Source organism: Sus scrofa, chromosome 4, assembly GCF_054392235.1.
Source record: "Sus scrofa isolate SSC_HxYL_T2T_F1_AM1 chromosome 4, Sscrofa_HxYL_maternal_Yorkshire_Landrace_v2.0, whole genome shotgun sequence".
Taxonomy (NCBI): domain Eukaryota; kingdom Metazoa; phylum Chordata; class Mammalia; order Artiodactyla; family Suidae; genus Sus; species Sus scrofa.
The window spans coordinates 96,023,201-96,042,795 of NC_139386.1; the positions used below are offsets into that span (position 1 = coordinate 96,023,201).

Consider the following 19,595-nt stretch of genomic DNA (forward strand, 5'->3'; position numbering starts at 1 on the left):
CTTAAACCTGGTGATTATTTCTCAATATACAATTGTACCAGAGCATCCCATTATACATAACACAAATATAATATATGTAACCCAATGTTGTATGTCAGTTATATCTCAATAGACTTGGAAAAAAAACCAACTCAGACTCCTTGTGTTTTTCCTGAATTAGGAAGAGGCTTCGCTTTAGGCTTTGTTAAGGTGTATCTAGAGTAGTCTCTAGTCTATTGTATAATGTCTACTCTTAATGTACAGTCTCTCTCTTTTGTTAGTTTGATGCCCAGATGTCTCTATTTTAGCCACTTTCACTGTTTCCAGCACTGTTTGCTATCTGGTACTTCTGTTCTCTTCTCAACCCCAGAGAGGCTGCTCTGTGGTAGCCCTCATTTTATCTCACTTTCTCTATGTGCAACCCAGGACTCAGCCAATGAGCCCGCTGTACAGATACCTTCTCACCAGATTCCAGCTGCATAGGTTCTATGAAAGCTTATATTTATTTACCCTTTGGCCCAGTGGGACAGTCATGCTCTGCTCTGATACCTGCTCACTAGCCTGCAGTCAAGAAATCCTTCAAGTATTCAAGCTCTTAGGCACTTACAAAGCTTATGTTCTGAATTTACCTTTGATCAGAGATCTTACCCTTGTGCTGCCTATTGCTTGAAGCCTGAAAGCTGTCACCTCATGTTATTTTGTTGAGTGATATTTATGGTTATGATGGTAGGCTACTCTGCAGCCACCAGAAACAGAAGTCTATAGTTATATTTTAAATATCAATTTTAGATATTTAATTTTTTTAGGTGACACATTGTCACCTAGAATAGATTTAATTCACTATCATTACCTTTTGCTCATTGCATGTTCCTATGTGGGGTCTGGAATGTACCCATTTAAATTGTGAGGAGTTCCTGCTGTGGCTCAGCAGGTTAAGAACACAACATAGTGTCCATGAGGATATGGGTTTGATTCTTGGCCTTGCTCAGTGGGTTAAGGATTCCCGCTGCAGGCTGCAGCCTAGGTTGCATATACAGCTTAGATCCAGTGTTGCTGTGGCTGTGGTGTAGGCCAGCAGCTGTAGCTCTGAATCATTCTCCAGCCTGGAAACTTCCATATGCTGCAGGTGAGGCCATAAAAAGAAAAAAAAAAGTGAGTATAATTAGATGTAGTTGGAGAACTAATAATAAGTGTGATGAATGAGATGAGATGAAATTAGATGAATGAGACTAGATATTTCACATCAGCTAGGGATTGGGAAGCCTTTTGCAAATATTGGTACCTTTATGTAAATCACCAATGGTGCTTCCTCTGGAGAAACCAATTACACCAATGTTTCCCTTCTTGGGGATATAGTTGCAGAAACAGTTGTGGGCCAAATAAACCTTGCCCCAGGGCACAGGACATAGCGATTGGAACATGGGCTGTGGGACCAACCTATGACACCTTAGGCTGGCCCTGGTTAAGGCCTTGTCCTCTGGAAATCACATTCAGAAAGTAGACCCCGATGTTGATGTAGGTGTCCCCCACTCCTTCATTGTTCACAGAGCAGCGCACAACCTGGGCAACTCACTTGTGCAATAAAGAGACCATACTCAGAACTTCTGGAGAACAATGCCTTTTATTTATTTATTTATTTATTTTTGATATAGCATATCACTTTAATGATCATTAGGAAGGGAGTTTTTTTTTAAACCTTCAGAGAATTCAACTGTTTCTTAGGTACACTTTCTAAAATGCATAAGGCTTGCCCTTTCTTATTTCCAAAATTCATATAATAGATAAGAAAAAGATAGAATGGAAGGAAGCAACCAAATATATCAGCACAAAATATGGTTAACATTGAATACAGCACAGTAGTTTTTTTAATTCTATTTTTTATTTTTTTATTTTTATATTACTCAATGAATTTATTACATTTATAGTTGTACAATGATCATCACAACATAATTTTAGAGCATTTCCATCCCAAAACCCCAGTGCAGCCCCGACTCCCGCATCCTGTCTCCTTTGGAAACCATAAGTTTTTCAAAGTCTGTGAGTTAGTATCTGTTTGGCAAAGAATTTCATAGTGTCCTTTTTTCAGATTCCACATGTAAGTGATAGCATTTGATGTTGGTGTCTCATTGACTCACTGTCTTCACTTAGCATGGTAATTTCTAGGTCCATCCATGTTGCTAAAAATGCTGTTATTTTGTTGCTTTTGATGGCTGAGTAATATTCCACATCTTGGTCCACTCCTCTGTCGATGGACATTTAGGTTGGTTCCATGTCTTGGCTATTGCAAATAGTGCTGCAATGAACATTGGAGTACATGTGTCTTTTCAAGTCATGGTTTTCTCTGTATAGATGCCCAGGAGTGGGATTGCTGGATCAAATGGTAGTTCTATGTTTAGTTTTCTGAGGAATCTCCATACTGTTTTCCACAGTGGTTGCACCACTTTATATTCCCTCCAACAGAGTAACAGAGTTCTTTTTTCTCCACACCCTCTCCAGCACTTATTGTTTGTAGATTTTTTGATGATAGCTGTTCTGGCTGGTGTAAGGTGATACCACATAGTGGGGTTTTAAAAATTCTTTTATTTTTTATTTTATTATTGTTATTTCCCCAATACAATTTTTTCCCTGCTGTATAGCATAGTGACCCAGTTATACATACTATGTATACATTCTTTTTTCTCCATTTATCATGCTCTGTCATAAGTGACTAGATGTAGTTCTCAGTGCTTAACAGAAATCAGTTACATTTCTGTATACTAACAATAAAATATTAGAAAAGGAATACAAAAATACAATACCCTTTAAAATTGCACCACAAAAAATCAAATTCCTGAGTATACACCTGACCAAGGAGGTGAAAGACTTATATGCAGAGAACTATAAAACATTAATCAAAGGAATTAAAGAAGGTGTAAATAAATGGAAAGATATTCCATGCTCCTGAATTGGAAAAATTAATATTGTAAAAATGGCTATACTACCCAAAGCAATCTACCTCATAGTGGTTTCGATTTGCATTTCTCTAATAATGAGTGATGTTTTTCATGTATTTTTTGGCCATCCACATGTCTTCTTTGGAGAATTGTCTGTTTAGATCTTCTGCCCATTTTTGATGGGGTTGTTTGCTTTTTTTGGTATGGAGCCATAGGAGGTGTTTATAAATTTTGGAGATTAATCCCTTGTCTGTAGCTTCGTTTGCAAAGGTTTTCTCCCATTCTGTGGGTTGTCTTTTCATTTTGTTTAGGATTTCCTTTGTTTAGGTAGAAACTTTTAAGTTTAATTAAGTCCCGTTTGTTTATTTTTGTTTTTACTGTCATTACTCTAAGAGGTGGATCTGAGAAGATGTTGCTGTCATTAATGTCAGAGAGTGTTTGGCCTATATTTTCCTCTAAGAGTTTTATAGTATCTGGTCTTATATCTATGTCTTTAATCCATTTTGAGTTTATTTTTGTGTATGGTGTTAGGGAGTGTTCTAATTTCATTCTTTTCCATGTGGCTGTCCAGTTTTCCCAGCACCACTTATTGAACAGGCTGTCCTTTCTCCATTGTATATTCTTGCCTCCTTACTCATAGATTAGTTGGCTGTTAGGTGCATGGGTTTAATTCTGGGCTTTCCATCCTGGTCCGCTGAGCTATATTTCTGTCTTCATGCCAGTACCATATGGTTTTGATGATTGTTGCTTTGTAGTATAGTCTGAGGTCTGGAAGCCTGATTCCTCCAGCTCCATTTTTCTTTTTTTTGGCTTTTTGCTATTTCTTGGGCTGCTCCCGCTGCATATGGAGGTTCCCAGGCTAGGGGTCGAATCGGAGCTGTAGCTGCCGGCCTACTCCAGAGCCACAGCAACGTGGGATCCGAGCTGTGTCTGCAAACTACACCACAGCTCACGGCAACGCCGGATCGTTAACCCACTGAGCAAGGGCAGGGACCGAACCCGCAACCTCATGGTTCCTAGTCAGATTCATTAACCACTGCGCCACCACGGGAACTCCTCCAGCTCCATTTTTCTTTTTCAGGATGTCTTTGGCTATTCTGGATCTTTTGTGCTTCCAAACAAACTTTAAAATATTTTGTTCAAGTTCTGTGAAAAATGTCCTTGGTAATTTGATAGGAATTTCATTGAATCTATAGATTGCTTTGGGTAGTCTTGTCACTTGGTAATATCGACTCTTCCAATCCAAGAGCATGATATGTCTTTCCATCTGTTTGTGTCATTTTTGATTTCTTTCATCAGTGTCTTATAGTTTTCAGAGTACAGGTCTTTTGTCTCATTAGGTAGGTATACTCCTAGGTATTTTATTATTTTGGATGTGATGGTAAACGGGATTTCTTCCCTAATTTCTCTTTCTGATCTTTCATTGTTAGTATATGGAAATGCAGTCAATTTCTGTGTATTAATTTTGTATCTTGTGACTCTGCCAAATTCAATAATGAGCTCTAACAGTTTTCTGGTAGAGTCTTTAGGATTCTCTAGGTAGAGTATCATATCATCTGCAAATAGTGAAAGTTTTACTTCTTCCTTTCCAATTTGGATTCTTTTTTTTTTTTTATGAAAGTCACTTCATGAATCTTTATATTTTATTTTTTATTTTTTTTTACACAGGAAGCAAGCAAGCAAAGTCTTTATTAAAGAAGAGCAAATAGCTCCCAGGACAGCTGGGAGGGGGGCAGAAGAGCCCCCTTTCTCTATTGTCTTAGAGGGATTTTTGTTCCTTAAAGATGTGGGGGTACCAACGTGGGGTCCAGAAATATGTGGTCTTCTCCTATTGGCCTTGCTCAATTATTTATATCAGTCCTTGTCCAATAGAGGTTTTTTTTTAATTTATTTTTATTTTTTCCCACTGTACAGCATGGGGATCAAGTTATTCTTACATGTATACATTTCCCCCCCCACCCTTTGTTCTGTTGCAGTATGAGTATTTAGACATAGTTCTCAATGCTACTCAGCAGGATTTCCTTGTAAATCTATTCTAAGTTAAATCTGATAACCCCAAGCTCCCGATCCCTCCCACTCCCTCCCTCTCCTGTTGGGCAGCCACAAGTCTATTGTCCAAGTCCATGATTTTTTTTTCTGTGGAGATGTTCATTTGTGCTGGATATTAGATTCCAGTTATAAGTGATATCATATGGTATTTGTCTTTGTCTTTCTGGCTCATTTCACTCAGTATGAGAGTCTCTAGTTCCATCCATGTTGCTACAAATGGTATTATGTCATTCTTTTTTATGGCTGAGTAGTATTCCATTGTGTATATATACCACATCTTCCTAACAATTTGGATTCCTTTTATTTCTTTTACTTCTCTGATTGCTGTGGCTAGGACTTCCAAAACTATGTTGAAGAACAATGCCTTTTAAAAAAGGATATATATATCTATATATATATATATAGATATAGATATATAGATAGATACACACACACATATATATACATATACACACATATATGTATATATGTATATATATATTTATATTATGAACATTTGAGATGCAAAATGTAGTATTCTTATAAAATATAGAAAAATATAAGTCCATTTTATAAAACTGACCTAATCTATAACTCAGATAGAAAAACCTCTTAATATGCTGGACTATTTCTATTGAATCTATTATTTAAGCGGAAGTCTCAGCTTTAAGAATATCACTATTCAAGCCATCTGAAGATTTGGGGGGGAGGTTTTACTCTCCAACTTTCTGAATTAAATTGGTCCTTCTTTTCTTAGTCTTGATGACCTTTAAGGAGAGATAAGAAAGACGCAATGAGAGCCAAGAAGTTAACATGAAGTTCTGCTTATTTTTGCCTCTGTATCCACACTGCATCTCTTACTCACAAGTCAATCACTCTCCTTGTCCTCCCTGAAACACAATTCATTCTCTCCCTCCCATCTCCTCTAGTGCATTATTTTCTTTTGAGCCTTTCCCTTCCCCATCACTGGGAGCCTAAGAAGAGGTATTTCCAGCATTTGAACTGGGTAGGCATTCAGCAACGATGGTGAGGAGGAACCATAAAAGAAAGGAAAGTGCTGGTTCATCTGCATTGTGGGGAGTCCTTTTTGGGACAGAAAAGTGAGAAGCAGCAAGATAAGGTAAATATCTTTCTCAGTGTAATTGCTCCACATTAGAGGTAGAAGATAGGATTCTTGTATTAGGGGCTCTGAGCAATGGAACAACTGAGGTGCAGAGACATGTCTGTAAGCACAAACATATCACTTTTAAAAATTTAATTAATTGCATTTACTTTAAATAGTGTGTCAAGAATCCCATGGAGGCTGTCTGTGCATGTTTGTGTGTGTGTGTGTTTCTATGTGTAGGAGACAGAGAATGTGAGGTCATGAAGAGTCAATCACATCTTTTTCCTATGGGTCAAGATGTGTGTTTCACTATAATGTGATAACTTTTGCTCTAAGATGCAATTATTTAAGACCTGGGATCTCCTTCATCACTAGTTACTGGTATGAGCTCTGTTGATCCTCTTTCTCATTAAGCTTTTTTTTTTTTCTGATGCATACACATTTTCCATATCACCTTTGACCTCTCTGTTCACTTGTCTTTATTCTCACTTGTCGTACCTTTTATCTCAGTACACTTTCAAATGCCAGTTTTCCCCAGGGCTTCACTCTTATCTATTTGATGTTCTCATTCAGTCTGTCTGAGAAACTGACTCTGAGCTAGATCACCTGGGCCAGGATAGGAATCTATCTCAGTACCACTACTTACTGGCTGTATCAATGAGGGCAAATTGTCTACCCTTTGATGAGTGTGAGTATATCAATGAAATGGGAATAATGATTATATCTTCACCATATCTCAGCTCCAAGCATAGAGTAAGAGCTCAGGAAGTGTTTCCCATACAATTTATACATATATTATTTTTAAGGCAATATCATTTCTACCCATAATTTTAATAATTATCTCTAAACTGACAAATGCTGTTATTTCTAATTGATAGCCCTGTCTCAAAACCTAGCCTCTCTCTAATGCCTTACTCTAACTAGTTACTAGAATAATTTTTTGCTAAAATGTCAAATTCATCAAGCATCCATCTTCATAAAACCTTTCAACTTGTTTCTTATTTTCCCAATAAATTTTCCGTTTATTTATTCCCAACAAAAGGTTACACTGTCCCTCCCTGACCTTTTCTTTTTTATCCTCTGGCTTCATCTTCCCATAGTCTTCCACATGTACTGAGTTTCAGAATGCATTATACTGTTTCATGTTTTTTTTTTTTTTTAGTAGTGATTTTTATTTTTTCCATTATAGCTGGTTTACACTGTTCTGTCAATTTTCTACTATACAGCAATGTGACCCAGCCATACATTAATGTATACATTTTTTTTTCTCACATTATCATGCTCCATAATAAGTAACTAGATATAGTTCCCAGTTCTATACAGCAGGATTTCATTGCTTATCCATTCCAAAGGCAATAGTTTGTACCTATTAATCTCAGATTCCCAGTCTATCCCACTCCCTTCCCCTCTCCTTTGATTTTAAGGACATGCATGGGTCATTTTCGTGGCTTAAAACTCCTTCCAATATCTTTGCTTTGCTGAGAAAAACAATATCCAATGCAGATTAATTTCTTATTTTGTGTCAGGTATTGAGATAATGCACTGTCTCACTTAGCTTTTAAATCAACCCTATAACATAGAGACTGAGCATTTTGAAGGACCAATTAAGCAGTTTCTCTAATACCAGGCAGCTAGTGAGTGCTGAAGTTAGGATTCAAATCAGGTTAGTCCTATTAAAAGCCCAGCTCTTGACCACTGTATGAAATGACACCCCTACCCTCTTAATTTCTTCAAATATTTTATTATCTAGCATTAGTGTCATATCTTTTTCAAGTCTATGCAAATGTCATTTTTTCCCTAGCCTTTAAAGCAAAATCCCCTACTTACAGAGGGTTGCAAGAACATTGTGCTCTCTTCCCACCTACTAGATTCTATGTGTAAGAAAATAGAAACTGGTGCTCTCAGAACCCCCCCAAAAACATTCACCTTTTTGGAAAACTAATGTTTTTCTATCGAGTTCCCACCTGGATGAAGCTGTGAAGTCCACATGTGAGTTTCAGCTTCTTAACTGTTCTCAGTTGAAAGCAGAAGAGTCGAAGTTTATCTCCTTCTTCACACTCGATATTGTGCCATTTTCCATTCCCCAGGACATCCATCTTTCCTGTATTATCCTGTATTTCATAGACTGTGTTCTTCTTATTTACTTGTTTCTGCAACAGAAATTTCACAGTGTCTGAAAAATATAGTAACCTCCAACTGTCTGAGAAAGATCCTTCTGTGACACAGTAAACGCAAGATATAAAAAGGCAATTACAGGCACAGATATGCATATCGCTTTGGCAAGGTCTTCTCTGAGAACCTTCCTCATTACCTTGCCTTTTCATTTTTACCTTTCTTGTTCTAGATGCTTTCTATCTGAAAATTCTAGAACAATACGTTTTCTTATTTTCTACTGCTTCCACCTCAAGGGCAACTTTGTTTCCTTAAAACAACTTGAATCAGAGGGAGTAGAAATCCTTGATGGTTTTTTTGTTTGTTTGATTTCTCTTCTTAGGCAGAAGTGAATGGATATTGACTACAACTATTAAATTAATAGATAAAAATCTATATAACAAATAAGGTTCTACTTTGCTCATCAATTCTATAATTGCATTTAGAAGCATGGTCTCTTAAAAATAGTGTAAAAAGTAATGGAAGTAAACTAAAGGGATATCTTAGAAGATACATATACAGGTTTATGAAGCAGTCAAATATGTAAGATTCCAGGTGAGTTCATAACAGTTTGTAAATTTTAGGGGAGCTTGAAGGTATTGTACTGTTTACTACCTTGAATTTGGAAAATGAAATATCAGTAAAACTCTCCATGCCTTTTTATTTGATAAATAGGGAATTAAATTTCTGTATTTTCCAAATATCATGCCATATAATATTCCTTCAATTTTCTGTTCATGAATAATTGACTAAATGAATGAATAAGATGGAGGGGACAGCATTGGATGGTTATATCATTTGCCTAACTTCTGAATGTATGTGTATCTAGGGGAATAAGGCTAATATATTTATTACTCTGGATATATGCCACAACCAGAATTCACTCTTAGGGCAGTCCAATGCCCAGAGGAAAAGGAAAGTGATGAATATTGTGTTCAGAAATAAAATTATTAGAATGTGCATCTTGACTTATTCCCTGCACTGTCCTTATTCATGTCTGAGACTGGGGATTCATAACTGGGGAAATGAAAAGGTTTCCCAGTGAATCTTCAGTTCGCCCAGTTCCATTTCCTGTTGTGTGGCAGATTTGACTACATATTTCTCGTCAAGAGAGAGAACTGAGAGTGGAGTTCCGGTATTCAGTCGGAAAGCAGAACTTGGCAAGTTAAGATGTCTAATTTCAGACACTTGAGGGAGCAAATGCAAAGCAATTTTGAGAGGTTACCTGATGTAACACAAACAAGCCATACACGATTGTTCCTGGGGCCTGCTTGTGAAGACTATCGATCTTGGGAGTTTGATTTGCTCTTTTGATGATGTGCTTTGGCACTTCAAACTTTTGATCAGGACCAGCTTCCGATACAGATGATGCTTTGTTTATCTCCAGATTTCCTTTGCATTCAGAGTAATCTGATATGGTAATGAACTTCTGCTTTGTGAATTTCTCTTTTAGGTTGGTGTTAAAAACCTTCACTTGGAAAAACTGACTGGCAGTAACCACTGTAGCATGAAACATTGTGCTCTTCCCCTCTTCTGGAGACTCGTATTCAAATGGCTCTGTTGCTTTTAGTACCATCACTGTCATTGGGCCCTTTTGAAGAGAACTTCTCCTGGCAGCTCCCTTATGTTGGACCTGGCTTTTCTGGTTCTGTGTTGAACAGAAATAGGAAAATAAACGTGCCCTGAGCAGGGAATACAGAGTCACTTTCTTGAGTGAAACTTCAATCATAATCATTTACAGATATTTGGACCTGGTGTCAGATTAGAAAGGAAGTGCTTAACAGAAAGGAAATAGTAATGAATTGGTAAAGCTTAGGTAACAGAAGTATAAGGTAGCAGACAACAGGAATAGATGTTAAAATGTCTATTTTAAACAGAATAATCTTTCTGAATTACTGCACAATCCCCAGCAAGAGCAGCACAGAGCCACAGATAATGACAACCTTGTCATGAAGCATTTGAGGGACAGATTAAAACATCATAAATAATTCAGCAATTCTTGTACCTACGTGAATGACTAAGGAAAATAAGAATGAAGAGAGCATTGAAAATAGACAGTGGTGCCTACCACAAGCCACAAACATGTATCACTAGGATGCTTGGGGCAATTTTGAAGATCCAAAATGTTACCTCTTCCCAAGAAATCATAGTCTGTTACAAGTAGTGAGAAAAACATGGAGTGGCTCAGTATTTCCTGTCCTACATGGGGTCAAAGAAAGGACATCTGCTTGGAACATGTTCTCTGCAGCCTATCTACAGTATTTCTCAGTGGCTTGGATGCTAACTGAAAAACAGAGGACAGGTTTGTTTATCTCTAATCTCCTTTCTCCACAGTGGCCGGATTTCTTTGATTTGCAGTGGAATCCTTTCACAAAGAGAATATTGTCTGATGGGTAATTGGAAGCATGGGAAGAAAAGGTGGGTCACATCTTCATGAAAGGAAAAGCCAAGCTATCCACCTCCAGAGACCAGAAGTAGTTGAGTGGTTCTGACCTGGAATATTACACAGGGTGATCATCTGTAAAGGGCTGGGTTTCACTTGGATATGGCTTCTCACCAATGTGACTAATTTAGCATAACGAAGGAACCACCTTTGCCAAAACAAGTTACTCAATAACCACAGAGTTATACACCAGATGAACAATACTCACTGTGGAACACACCTGTAACTGAGTTGAAGAAAACTTGGAAAAGAAAAACAGGAATGTGTACCTTGGGTAGGTGAGTGGAAGATGAAGCTGATGGTGAGGTCTGGGGAAGTGGAGGAAAGCCCGCAGTTGTGGATGTGTTGCTTCCTGAGGGGGAGACAGACTGAGTCTGCTTCTGAGATACCTTTTTCCTTTTTGTTCCACTTTCTCCTTGGGTTGAGGTTTTTCTTTTCTGAAAGTAGTTTCATTTTTCTGTGAATGGTTTTCAGTGTGAAAATAAGAACATATTTTCATCACACTGTAGTGGGTTCTGTTTACATGCAACATGATATTCTTGGAAACTCCAAGGAGTTTTTACCCATCACCAAAAGAGATGGCTGGTAGGTAAGAGTGGGCATAGATAGTTGGTTGATTCACACAGATGCACACATTTCTCCTCCACTCACCTCTGTGTCATAATGGGAAGAGCACTGATCTCAGAATTAGAAAATCTACATTTACGTAAGCATGAGCAAGATATGTTTTCAATCTAATTGTTAACGTCTTTATGATGAGGATAATGTTACCATATCTATGTCACATAAATTTTTACCATATTTTTATAGTGCCTCATTCTTTTCCTGGTAAAAAGCAGATGATCCATAGTTCCTTAATTTGGTTCTTTCACTTGATCCATAGGTTCCTTAATCTAAGCTGCTGGTATATTAATAAAGAACCAGGTGCCTTAGCAGGGCTCCTCTCTGGAACTACAAACTTGTTCCTCTTCCTCAAGTTTACCTGAGCCACAGGACTCTCCTTTGCTCCTTCAGATGGCAGATTAATATGTGTGGTAGGTCCATGCATATCGGAACATGTTTCTTCCTGTTTTCTCCTTTTTGCTGAAGGTGACATTTCTGCTCCAATTTCCCTTGCGACTGATGTAAAAACAAAAAGACAATAAATGCAGAATAGCTGTTCCATGAGAGCTGAAGAAGTCTCAGTGTTATTTCCCCTCAGCTCCCACTTGTGGGTCTAGATAATGCTTTTATCTACCTCTACCGCCTTAGGCATCCTGGCCATGAGGGGACCAATAGCAATAACACTGGCAGGAAGACTGTCTCCTGCTTCCTCAATAGTCTTTGTACTTAATCCCTGTACAGTGTCCCTTCTGGATTCCCATGTACCCCACTCAAACCCTTCCCCTGTTCCCCTATCATACTCTTTTAAAAAAGTCCAAGGCCTTTCTGTGGAAAGGTTAAATTTGTGCCATATATTAGATTCCAGATATAAATGATATCATATGGTATTTGTCTTTCTCTTATTTCATTTAGTATAAGAGTCTAAAATCATGGATTTGGAGAACAGACTTGTGGTTGCTGAGGAGGAGGGGGAAGGGAGGAAGTGGGATGGACTGGGAATCTGGGGTTAACAGAGGCAAACTATTGCCTTTGGAATGGATAAGCAATGAGATCCTTCTGTATAGCAATGGGAAGTATATCTAGTCACTTATGATGGAGCATGATGGAGGATAATGTGACAAAAAGAATATATATATATATGTGTGTGTGTGTGTGTGTGTGTGTGTGTGTGACTGGGTCACTTTGCTGTACAGTAGAAAATTGACAGAACACTGTAAACCAACTATAATGGAAAAAATAAAAATCATTTAAAAAAATCCAAGGCCTTCATAATGCTGTCCAGTTGTCATGTTTATTAAAAGATTAGTTAAATTATAGAAGCCAATGAAAGGATATATAATATGAATTTGTGAGGTGTAAAACGGTGATATTGGTCTTCAGATTTTTTTAAAATCTCCGTTTTGCCTGGTGAGTTTACAAAAGTTCTTCACATCTCTGAGAGGTAGGATTTTTTGTGAAGTATTGCTGCATCCTGACTACTAGACAGAATGATGACCATGGCCAAATAGTCTTAATAGAATTTTCACATTAATTAGTTAAATGTAAATGTTTTTTAAAAGAAACCACAAATCTTAATTTTTTTACTTCGTTACTTTCTAACACTTCTAATGTATTGAAAGTTTCAGCTTCTCATCTAGTTCCTCTTTCACTTTTTATCCTTAGCCTAAATAAACCCTCTAACATACAACCAATCCCCCTTATAGGAAAGGGGATGCCCTACATTGTTAAAAATGTTGGCTTCTGCTATTTATCATGACCACTGAATCATAAATAGGGAAAGGAACGTATAAACTATGACTAAGGTGGATTATTACTCAGGATTGGGAAGGGTCAGAGAGGAGTGGTTGTGTACTGTCCCTTCTGGATTCCCATGTGCCTAAAAAAGGTTCCTAATTACCTTTTAGCTTTTCCTTTCTAAATTCTTTTACAGTATCTTTATATTTTATCATGTCGCTTAACAATTCTTCTAGTATGTTGACACAAGTAATTCCTGGGAACTTTAGTTCCATTAGATCAGCAATCTTAACTCTGTCGTAGTTATCTTGCATTTCTCTAGTCAGTTCTAAATCATGAGCCAGTAAAGACTTAATCATACTAAAATGATATTCATCGATTTTCTCTAATCCTTTCAGCAGAATGATTTTCTTGTATTTATTCGTCATGTCTCAAGTTATGGATGAGCCTACAAGAGAAAAAAAACATACAAGGTTACACATGTTTACAGACAGTTTTAAAGACTGGTTATGTCTATGCGAGTGAGTGGGTCTCAGTGGGTCTTGTGAAAGAGCTGCCTTTGGGTGTATGTGGCACGAAGGAACTTCATCACCAGATGTGTCATTTGAAAAATGTCCTGATAAGTGCTGCATTAGGAAAACTTAAAGAAATTCTTCCTTATTAATGATGAAAGTTGATTTAGATCAGGGGTGAGTGTGGAAGAAGGATGCCTGGAAACAGGTCATTTTTGCAGTGTTTAGAATATGGGTTATAGAGCGTCAGAGTCCCTGGTCCTCTTCCTATCCTTTACTGGGGTAGAGTGTGGCTGTGAATGTCTGTGGTTGGGTCCTGACTCTCCCTACCCCCATGGTGACTGAAGTGACCTATGTGCAAAATAGGCTATAGCCTCTCACTTTATCCTCTGCCATAGCATTACAGTTCCATGCTGGGTACCTGCCTTTGGCCACTTTTCTCTTGCTTTAGTCAGCTCTCATTAGCATTGTCTATCCTTGGGCCTCAGACCATATCTTTTATGTCCCTTTGCTGGTCTTTTACCTGCTCCCTAATGTAGAATCACAGCATTTATTGTCTGGGGTTATTTAATAGTTGCTTGAATTTCCTCTTTTCAGACTAAATCTCTCTAATCAGTTATTTTCAAAATCAAGTTATCTCTATAAACCCCATTTCTACCACACTTGAAATCCCTCAGTGGTCCCCCATTTTCTTTATGAACAATTCCTTATTCTTAGCCTGGCTAGGAAGGCCTGCTTGCCCCACTTTCCGTTTTTCATATATAAGCTCCAGAACTTTATAGCATATTATGCTGTTCCAGACCCTCTCATGAAATATATACTTCCTAACCCCAAACTCCCAGTCCATTTCAGATGTAAACTATTACATTTAGAGTGGATAAACAATGAAGTCCCACTGCACAGCAGAGGGAGCTATATCTGGTCTCTTGGGAGAAATCACCATGGAATATAACATAAGGAAATATATTCCTTTTTATGTGTTTGTGTGTGTGTGTGTGTGTGTATATATATATATATATATATATATATATATATATATATATATATATGGATCACTTAGCTGTACAGCAGAAATTGGCAAACCATCATTGTAAATCAACCATGCTTTAATTAAAAAAGATTATTATCAACTAAAAATATGTACTTCCTATGTTTCTTCTTGAAAAGTAGATCTAGAGAACATGTGGCCTTAATGAAACTATTCAACTTTAATTTAAAAGTCTGCCAACTTAACGCAATATGCAGATGCACTCAGCCTGAATCCAATTGTCTGGAAATTCTTACATAGGATATTTTACACATAGTGTCCTAAACTCTGAATATAAAATAGCTTATGAGAATCACTATTTGTGAAAAACAAAAATGACAAGTCTATCACCTTTTCCCCCAATATTTTCCTTGATTCCATTGACTCAGGAATCAGAATATGAGTTTTGAGACCTTGGAGTTCAGGAGATTTGGCTCCTGGAACATAATAATTTGGCTATATAGTTCAATGGATACACTTAGAAAATAAATTATTGATTTGTAAGATTAGGTTGAAAACTCTCTCACAAGGAGATAGGTTGGGATTAAAAATAGAAAATAGAAAAGAAAATGTGGAGTTCCCGTTGGGCTCAGTGGTAACAAACTCGATTAGGATCCATGAGGATGCAGTTTAGATCCCTGGCCTCGCATAGTAGATTAACAGATCCACAGTTACTGTGAGCTGTGGTGTATGTAGGTCACAGACGAGGTTCGTATCCCTCATTCCTGTGGCAGTGCCATATGCTGGTGGCTGCAGCTCCGATTCCACCCCAAGGCTGGGAACCTCCATATGCCCTGAGTGTGGCCCTAAAAAGGGAAAAAAAAGAAAAAAAAGGAAGAAAACGTGTAAGACATCAGAATACAGGTTAAAATGTCAATATCCCCATGTTGTTAGTTGCTAAAAGTGTGAAAACTATGGTTACCAAAAAGGAAAGGGGGGGCGCTAAATTTGGAGTTTGAGATTAACCTATACAGACACTATTATATGTAAAATAGATAATTAACAAGGACCTACTGTATAGCATAGACGACTCTACTCAATATTCTGTAATAATTGGAGTTCCGTCGTGGCACAGCAGAAATGAATCTGACTAGGAACCATGAGGTTTCGGGTTCGATCCCTGACCTTGATCAGTGGATTAAGGATCTGGCGTTGCCAAGAGCTGTGGTGTAGGTCACAGATGCAACTCAGATCTGGCATTGCTGTAGCTGTGGCATACGCCGGCAGCTGTATCTCACATTGGATCCTGGGAACTTCCATATGCTGCAGGTATGGCCCTGAAAAGCAAAAGCAAAAGCAAAAAAAAAAAAAAAAAAAATTCTGTAATAACCTATACAGGAAAAGAATCTGAAAAAGAATGGATATATGTATATGTATAACTGAATCACTTTGCTGTATACCTGAAACTGACACAATGTTGTAAATAAACTATACTCCAATATAAAGTAAAAAATTAATAAAAAAAAGTGGAAATATTTATAAAAAATAATAGGATAAACTTCTAGGAATTAAAGTAACATGAACATCTTCAGATTGATCAGGCCAATAGAATAATGAATAGGAGAGTGAAGGAAAAAATCTACACCAATACATAATGTAGATAAACTGAAGAATATCCAAAAACAAGGACAATTTGACAGCTTCCAGAGAAAAAGTATAGATCACTTGCAAATTTTCAAAATCAGATTCTTGACAGCAAAACCGCATGGAGTAATTTCTTGTAACATTTACCCCAATTCATATCTGTACTTTTTAAACCTCCCAAAAAACTGTGAAACCAAAAGTTATGTATATGCATTGTGTAAATTTGGTGTCAAAACTTATCAGGAAAGTACCTATTATGAAGTGACAGGAGTCTATATATAAGTTTTAAGAATTCCCTTTAGTGTGACTATTCATAGGTCTTCCTCCTGAAATAGTGTATTTGAAATGAGTCAGGACTTAGTGTATGTAATACACTACATATGGGATGTGCCTTAAGCAGTCTTCTTATGTCACTCAAGTTCTGAACTCGAAACCTTATTTGATCCCAAGGGTTTCAGAAAGGTGTTGCCAAAGCAAAACGAAGAGAAACGAAACAGGAAGTAGGTGAAGACGGTGGGGTGATGGTAGGGAGAAATGAGATATGAGTGTTTACTAAGTTACTTGTTCTAAAGGAGAGGTCAGAAGTTAAACCATAGGCAGGGTTCCAGTTGTGGCTCAGTGGGTTAAGAACCCGACTAGTATCCATGAGGATGAAGGTTCACTCCATGGCCTCACTCAGTGGGTCAAGGATCCTGAATTGCCATGAGCTGTGTGTAGGTCACAGATGTGGCTGGGATCTGGCATTGCTGTGGGTGTGGTGTATGCCAGCAGCTGCATTTCCAATTCAACCCCTAGCCTGGGAACTTCCGTATACTGCAGGTGTGGCCCTAAAAAGAAAAAAAAACAAAAAACAAAAAACACACCAAAAAACCATAGACACAGAAGAAAAAGAAGGAAAGAAGGAAGCATAGAATAAGTATTATAAATAAGTATTACAAACTAGCCAAATACATTTCACCTAATGTACATAATGTGCTTTTTTTTTGATGACCAGCAATGAAGTTTAATTAACCAGCATTGGAGTGTTAAACCTATTGAAAGAAAGTTTTCAAACTGGGTTTTTTAAAAAAAACCTAAGTATATATTGTTAACAAAATGTCATTTAAAGGTTTTAAAATATAGTTGCAAAAAAGCTTCATCATGTGAACATTAGAGAAAGCAGTGTATCAATATTTTAAGTGTAGCTTTAAATAGACCTTAAATTAAAGACTTTCATCAGAAATGGAGTTTTACTACACAATGATAAAAGGTTTAAGTTCCAGAAAGAACTTAACTGCAACAGTTTAAATTATGTATTTATCTAATAGTAATAAGTATATATTGTTTATTATTAATTTATATTCCTTCTTATTACTATACATAGTATTATGTAGTATATTTCTCTTTCACTACATATACACACATAAATGTTATATTTATATTAAAAACTGAGAGAACTATAGGGAAAATATGATCAAATCATTATTATAGTTTGAGATGTTAGTATATTTTAATTACTGAACAAAGCAAAGAAAAAAATTAGAAAAATAATACAGTTAAACTTAAACAAAAAGTCTTATTGGACATTGAGAGAATTCTGAAACCCAAATGCCTAAAACTTTATACTTTTTTAAAAAACACATAAAATGTTTATATATATATGACTCTACAGAAAGACTAAAGCCATTCCAAAAGGTTAAGTACAGATTTAATTGTTTCCAGCTATCTCTTTCCTACAAACTTTTACCACCAAAGTCTACCCATGACTTTGAGGAAAGCAGAGTCCCCACAGAACAGAAACTGCCTCTAAAACATAGTATAACGTGGAGCTAAAGTACATAAAGTCTTATGAATATATTGATACCATGTGTTTGAGTAACTATGTTTCTGAAACTGAGAAATTCTCTACTTTATGTGTGTTTGTTCTCATGTTCTGTAAAATTGGAGTAATACCATACAACACAATTTTAGGTCCAAGTTATTTTCTACTTAATATTATTGCATAATACTTTTTCCATGCCATTATCTTATTTTTTACCCAGGCTTCTACAACAGCCACTAAATTTCCTGTGCACCTTCCAGCTAAGAAAATCAGAGCCCTCTTCTAAATATTAATTTATGCTGTAAACACCTCAAGGATGAATTTTAAAATCCGCAGTAGTCAAAATTCATTTCCCTTTGTTCAGGCCTCAGTTGTGATGTAATGAAAAATGTCTGTTCTATTCCTTGTAAGTAAAAGATTATACAAGCTTCACTTTTCTGAATGTGCGGACTCCAACCTTCCTCCCCTCCACCAACTCAAAAACCAGTTCTCTGCCTGTGATCTTGTGGATATGAACGAGGTACCCAGATCTTCTCTGCTACAGTCTTGACGGAACTCACCTCACTGAAAAGTCTTCAACAGTCCAAATCTGGAGATCTTCAGAAATGCAGGAATCGATATTTCTTTTGCTTGAGGTGGAAGGGCTATCAGAAAAGCTCTCAGAAACTGAACTGCAGAGTGTTAAAATATCCTGCAATATTAAGACAATGAAGGTTTTTTCAATGACAATACGAACAAATGGCACTGGTTAGAGTCACTTTAAAATGTGACTAGTGCTGGCTCCCTCCTCTGTGGAATGCACCAAGAGACAAAGAAGTTATGAAACAGTGTTAAGACTCCTCCCACCCAGTTTCTTAGTTTTGTATTTCTTTAGTCAAAGAAGCTGAAATTCTCTTCCTGTAAATGTCTTAGTCACAGTGAAACATTAGAGATACAGTATTGTTTATTTATTTATTTTACATATGTCTGAAGAGTTACAGCATTAGAACTTTCTTAGCCAGAAGACGTCAATGTGAGTTAGTAGATACCAAAGCCCCATAATAGAGGCTCTTCTCTTAAAGGGGAAAGGAAAGTCCCCCAGGCACATCTCTTGCCTTTCTTGTCCACACTGTGGCAGTGGTAGGAGATCTTGGTTAGAAGCATCTATTACTACCAATACTTTTTTCTTTTCTTTTTAATGTAATTGAGTTTTCTTTTAGGTCTTTGTCAAGGTATCTCTTAAAACTTAATTTCTTTTTTTCTTTTTTTTTCTTTTTTTGGTCTTTCTACTCTTTTTAGGGCCGTTCCCACGGCATATGGAGGTTCCTAGGCTAGGGGTCTAATCAGAGATGTAGCTGCTGGCCTACGCCAGAGCCACAGCAACGCAGGATCCGAGCCGCATCTGCAACCTACACCACAGCTCACGGCAATGCCGGATCCTTAACCCACTGAGCAAGGCCAGGGATCGAACCCACAACCTCATGGTTCCTAGTCGGATTCATTAACCACTGAGCCACGACAGGAACTCAAAAACTTATTTTCTTTTTTGAAAAAATTTTTGGACTATGGTTGACTTACAAAATTGTGTTAATTTATGACATACAGCGAAGCAAATCAGTTTGTGCATACCTTTTCAGATTCTTTTCCCATATAGGTTATTACACAGTATTGAGTAAATGTCCCTGTGCTATACAGTAGGTCCTTGTTACCCCTCTA

The 19,595-nt window shown here is 37.2% G+C and overlaps 3 protein-coding genes across 18 annotated transcripts in view; 2 read left to right on the forward strand and 1 right to left on the reverse strand.

Annotated features, from left to right (window-relative positions):
- Positions 1–19,595, forward strand: part of LOC100154852 (olfactory receptor 10C1) — a 58,216-nt gene that overhangs the window by 11,933 nt on the left and 26,688 nt on the right. Inside the window, exon 2 of one of the 3 annotated variants that reach the window (XM_085021276.1) lies at positions 10,531–10,614. The exons of the other annotated variants lie outside the window; for them this stretch is intronic. Within the exon in view, the coding sequence (XP_084877402.1) occupies positions 10,602–10,614 (13 nt within the window). The 5' untranslated portion in view covers positions 10,531–10,601. The remainder of the gene's footprint in view (positions 1–10,530; positions 10,615–19,595) is intronic. 3 annotated transcript variants of the gene reach the window in all.
- LOC100157689 (olfactory receptor 6N2) overlaps positions 1–19,595 on the forward strand; it is a 99,637-nt gene that overhangs the window by 11,931 nt on the left and 68,111 nt on the right. For 3 of the 9 annotated variants that reach the window (XM_085021268.1, XM_085021273.1, XM_085021267.1), the window contains exon 2: positions 10,531–10,614. The exons of 4 other annotated variants lie outside the window; for them this stretch is intronic. The gene's annotated coding sequence lies outside the window, so the exon portion shown is untranslated. Of the gene's footprint in view, positions 1–10,530; positions 10,615–10,778; positions 10,918–19,595 lie in introns of those variants that run through there. 2 more of the 9 variants (XM_085021269.1, XM_085021270.1) reach the window with 2 other exon arrangements.
- MNDA (myeloid cell nuclear differentiation antigen) lies at positions 1,582–18,698 on the reverse strand. Of its 6 annotated transcripts, XM_085021255.1 has the most exons (7): positions 18,461–18,698; positions 13,140–13,424; positions 11,622–11,758; positions 10,909–11,076; positions 9,422–9,844; positions 8,010–8,195; positions 1,582–5,707 (listed from the first exon to the last, which is right to left on the reverse strand). In XM_085021255.1, exons 2-7 carry the CDS (start codon positions 13,402–13,404, stop codon positions 5,654–5,656), a joined length of 1,233 nt encoding a protein of 410 aa, XP_084877381.1. In that variant the 5' UTR covers positions 13,405–13,424; positions 18,461–18,698; the 3' UTR covers positions 1,582–5,653. The 6 variants fall into 6 exon arrangements, with proteins under 6 accessions (XP_084877381.1, XP_084877382.1, XP_084877383.1 ...); XM_085021256.1 differs by lacking the exon at positions 10,909–11,076; XM_085021257.1 differs by lacking the exon at positions 9,422–9,844.

Coding starts and splice junctions, on each gene's coding strand:
- MNDA (XM_085021255.1), bottom strand. CDS start 13,404: ATGACGAATAAATACAAGAAAATCATTCTGCTGAAAGGATTAGAGAAA. Junction 11,759..13,139: donor TAGAAAGGAAAAGCTAAAAG/GTAATTAGGAAC, acceptor TTTTTACATCAG/TCGCAAGGGAAATTGGAGCA. Junction 5,708..8,009: donor GACTTCACAGCTTCATCCAG/GTGGGAACTCGA, acceptor CTCTCCTTAAAG/GTCATCAAGACTAAGAAAAG.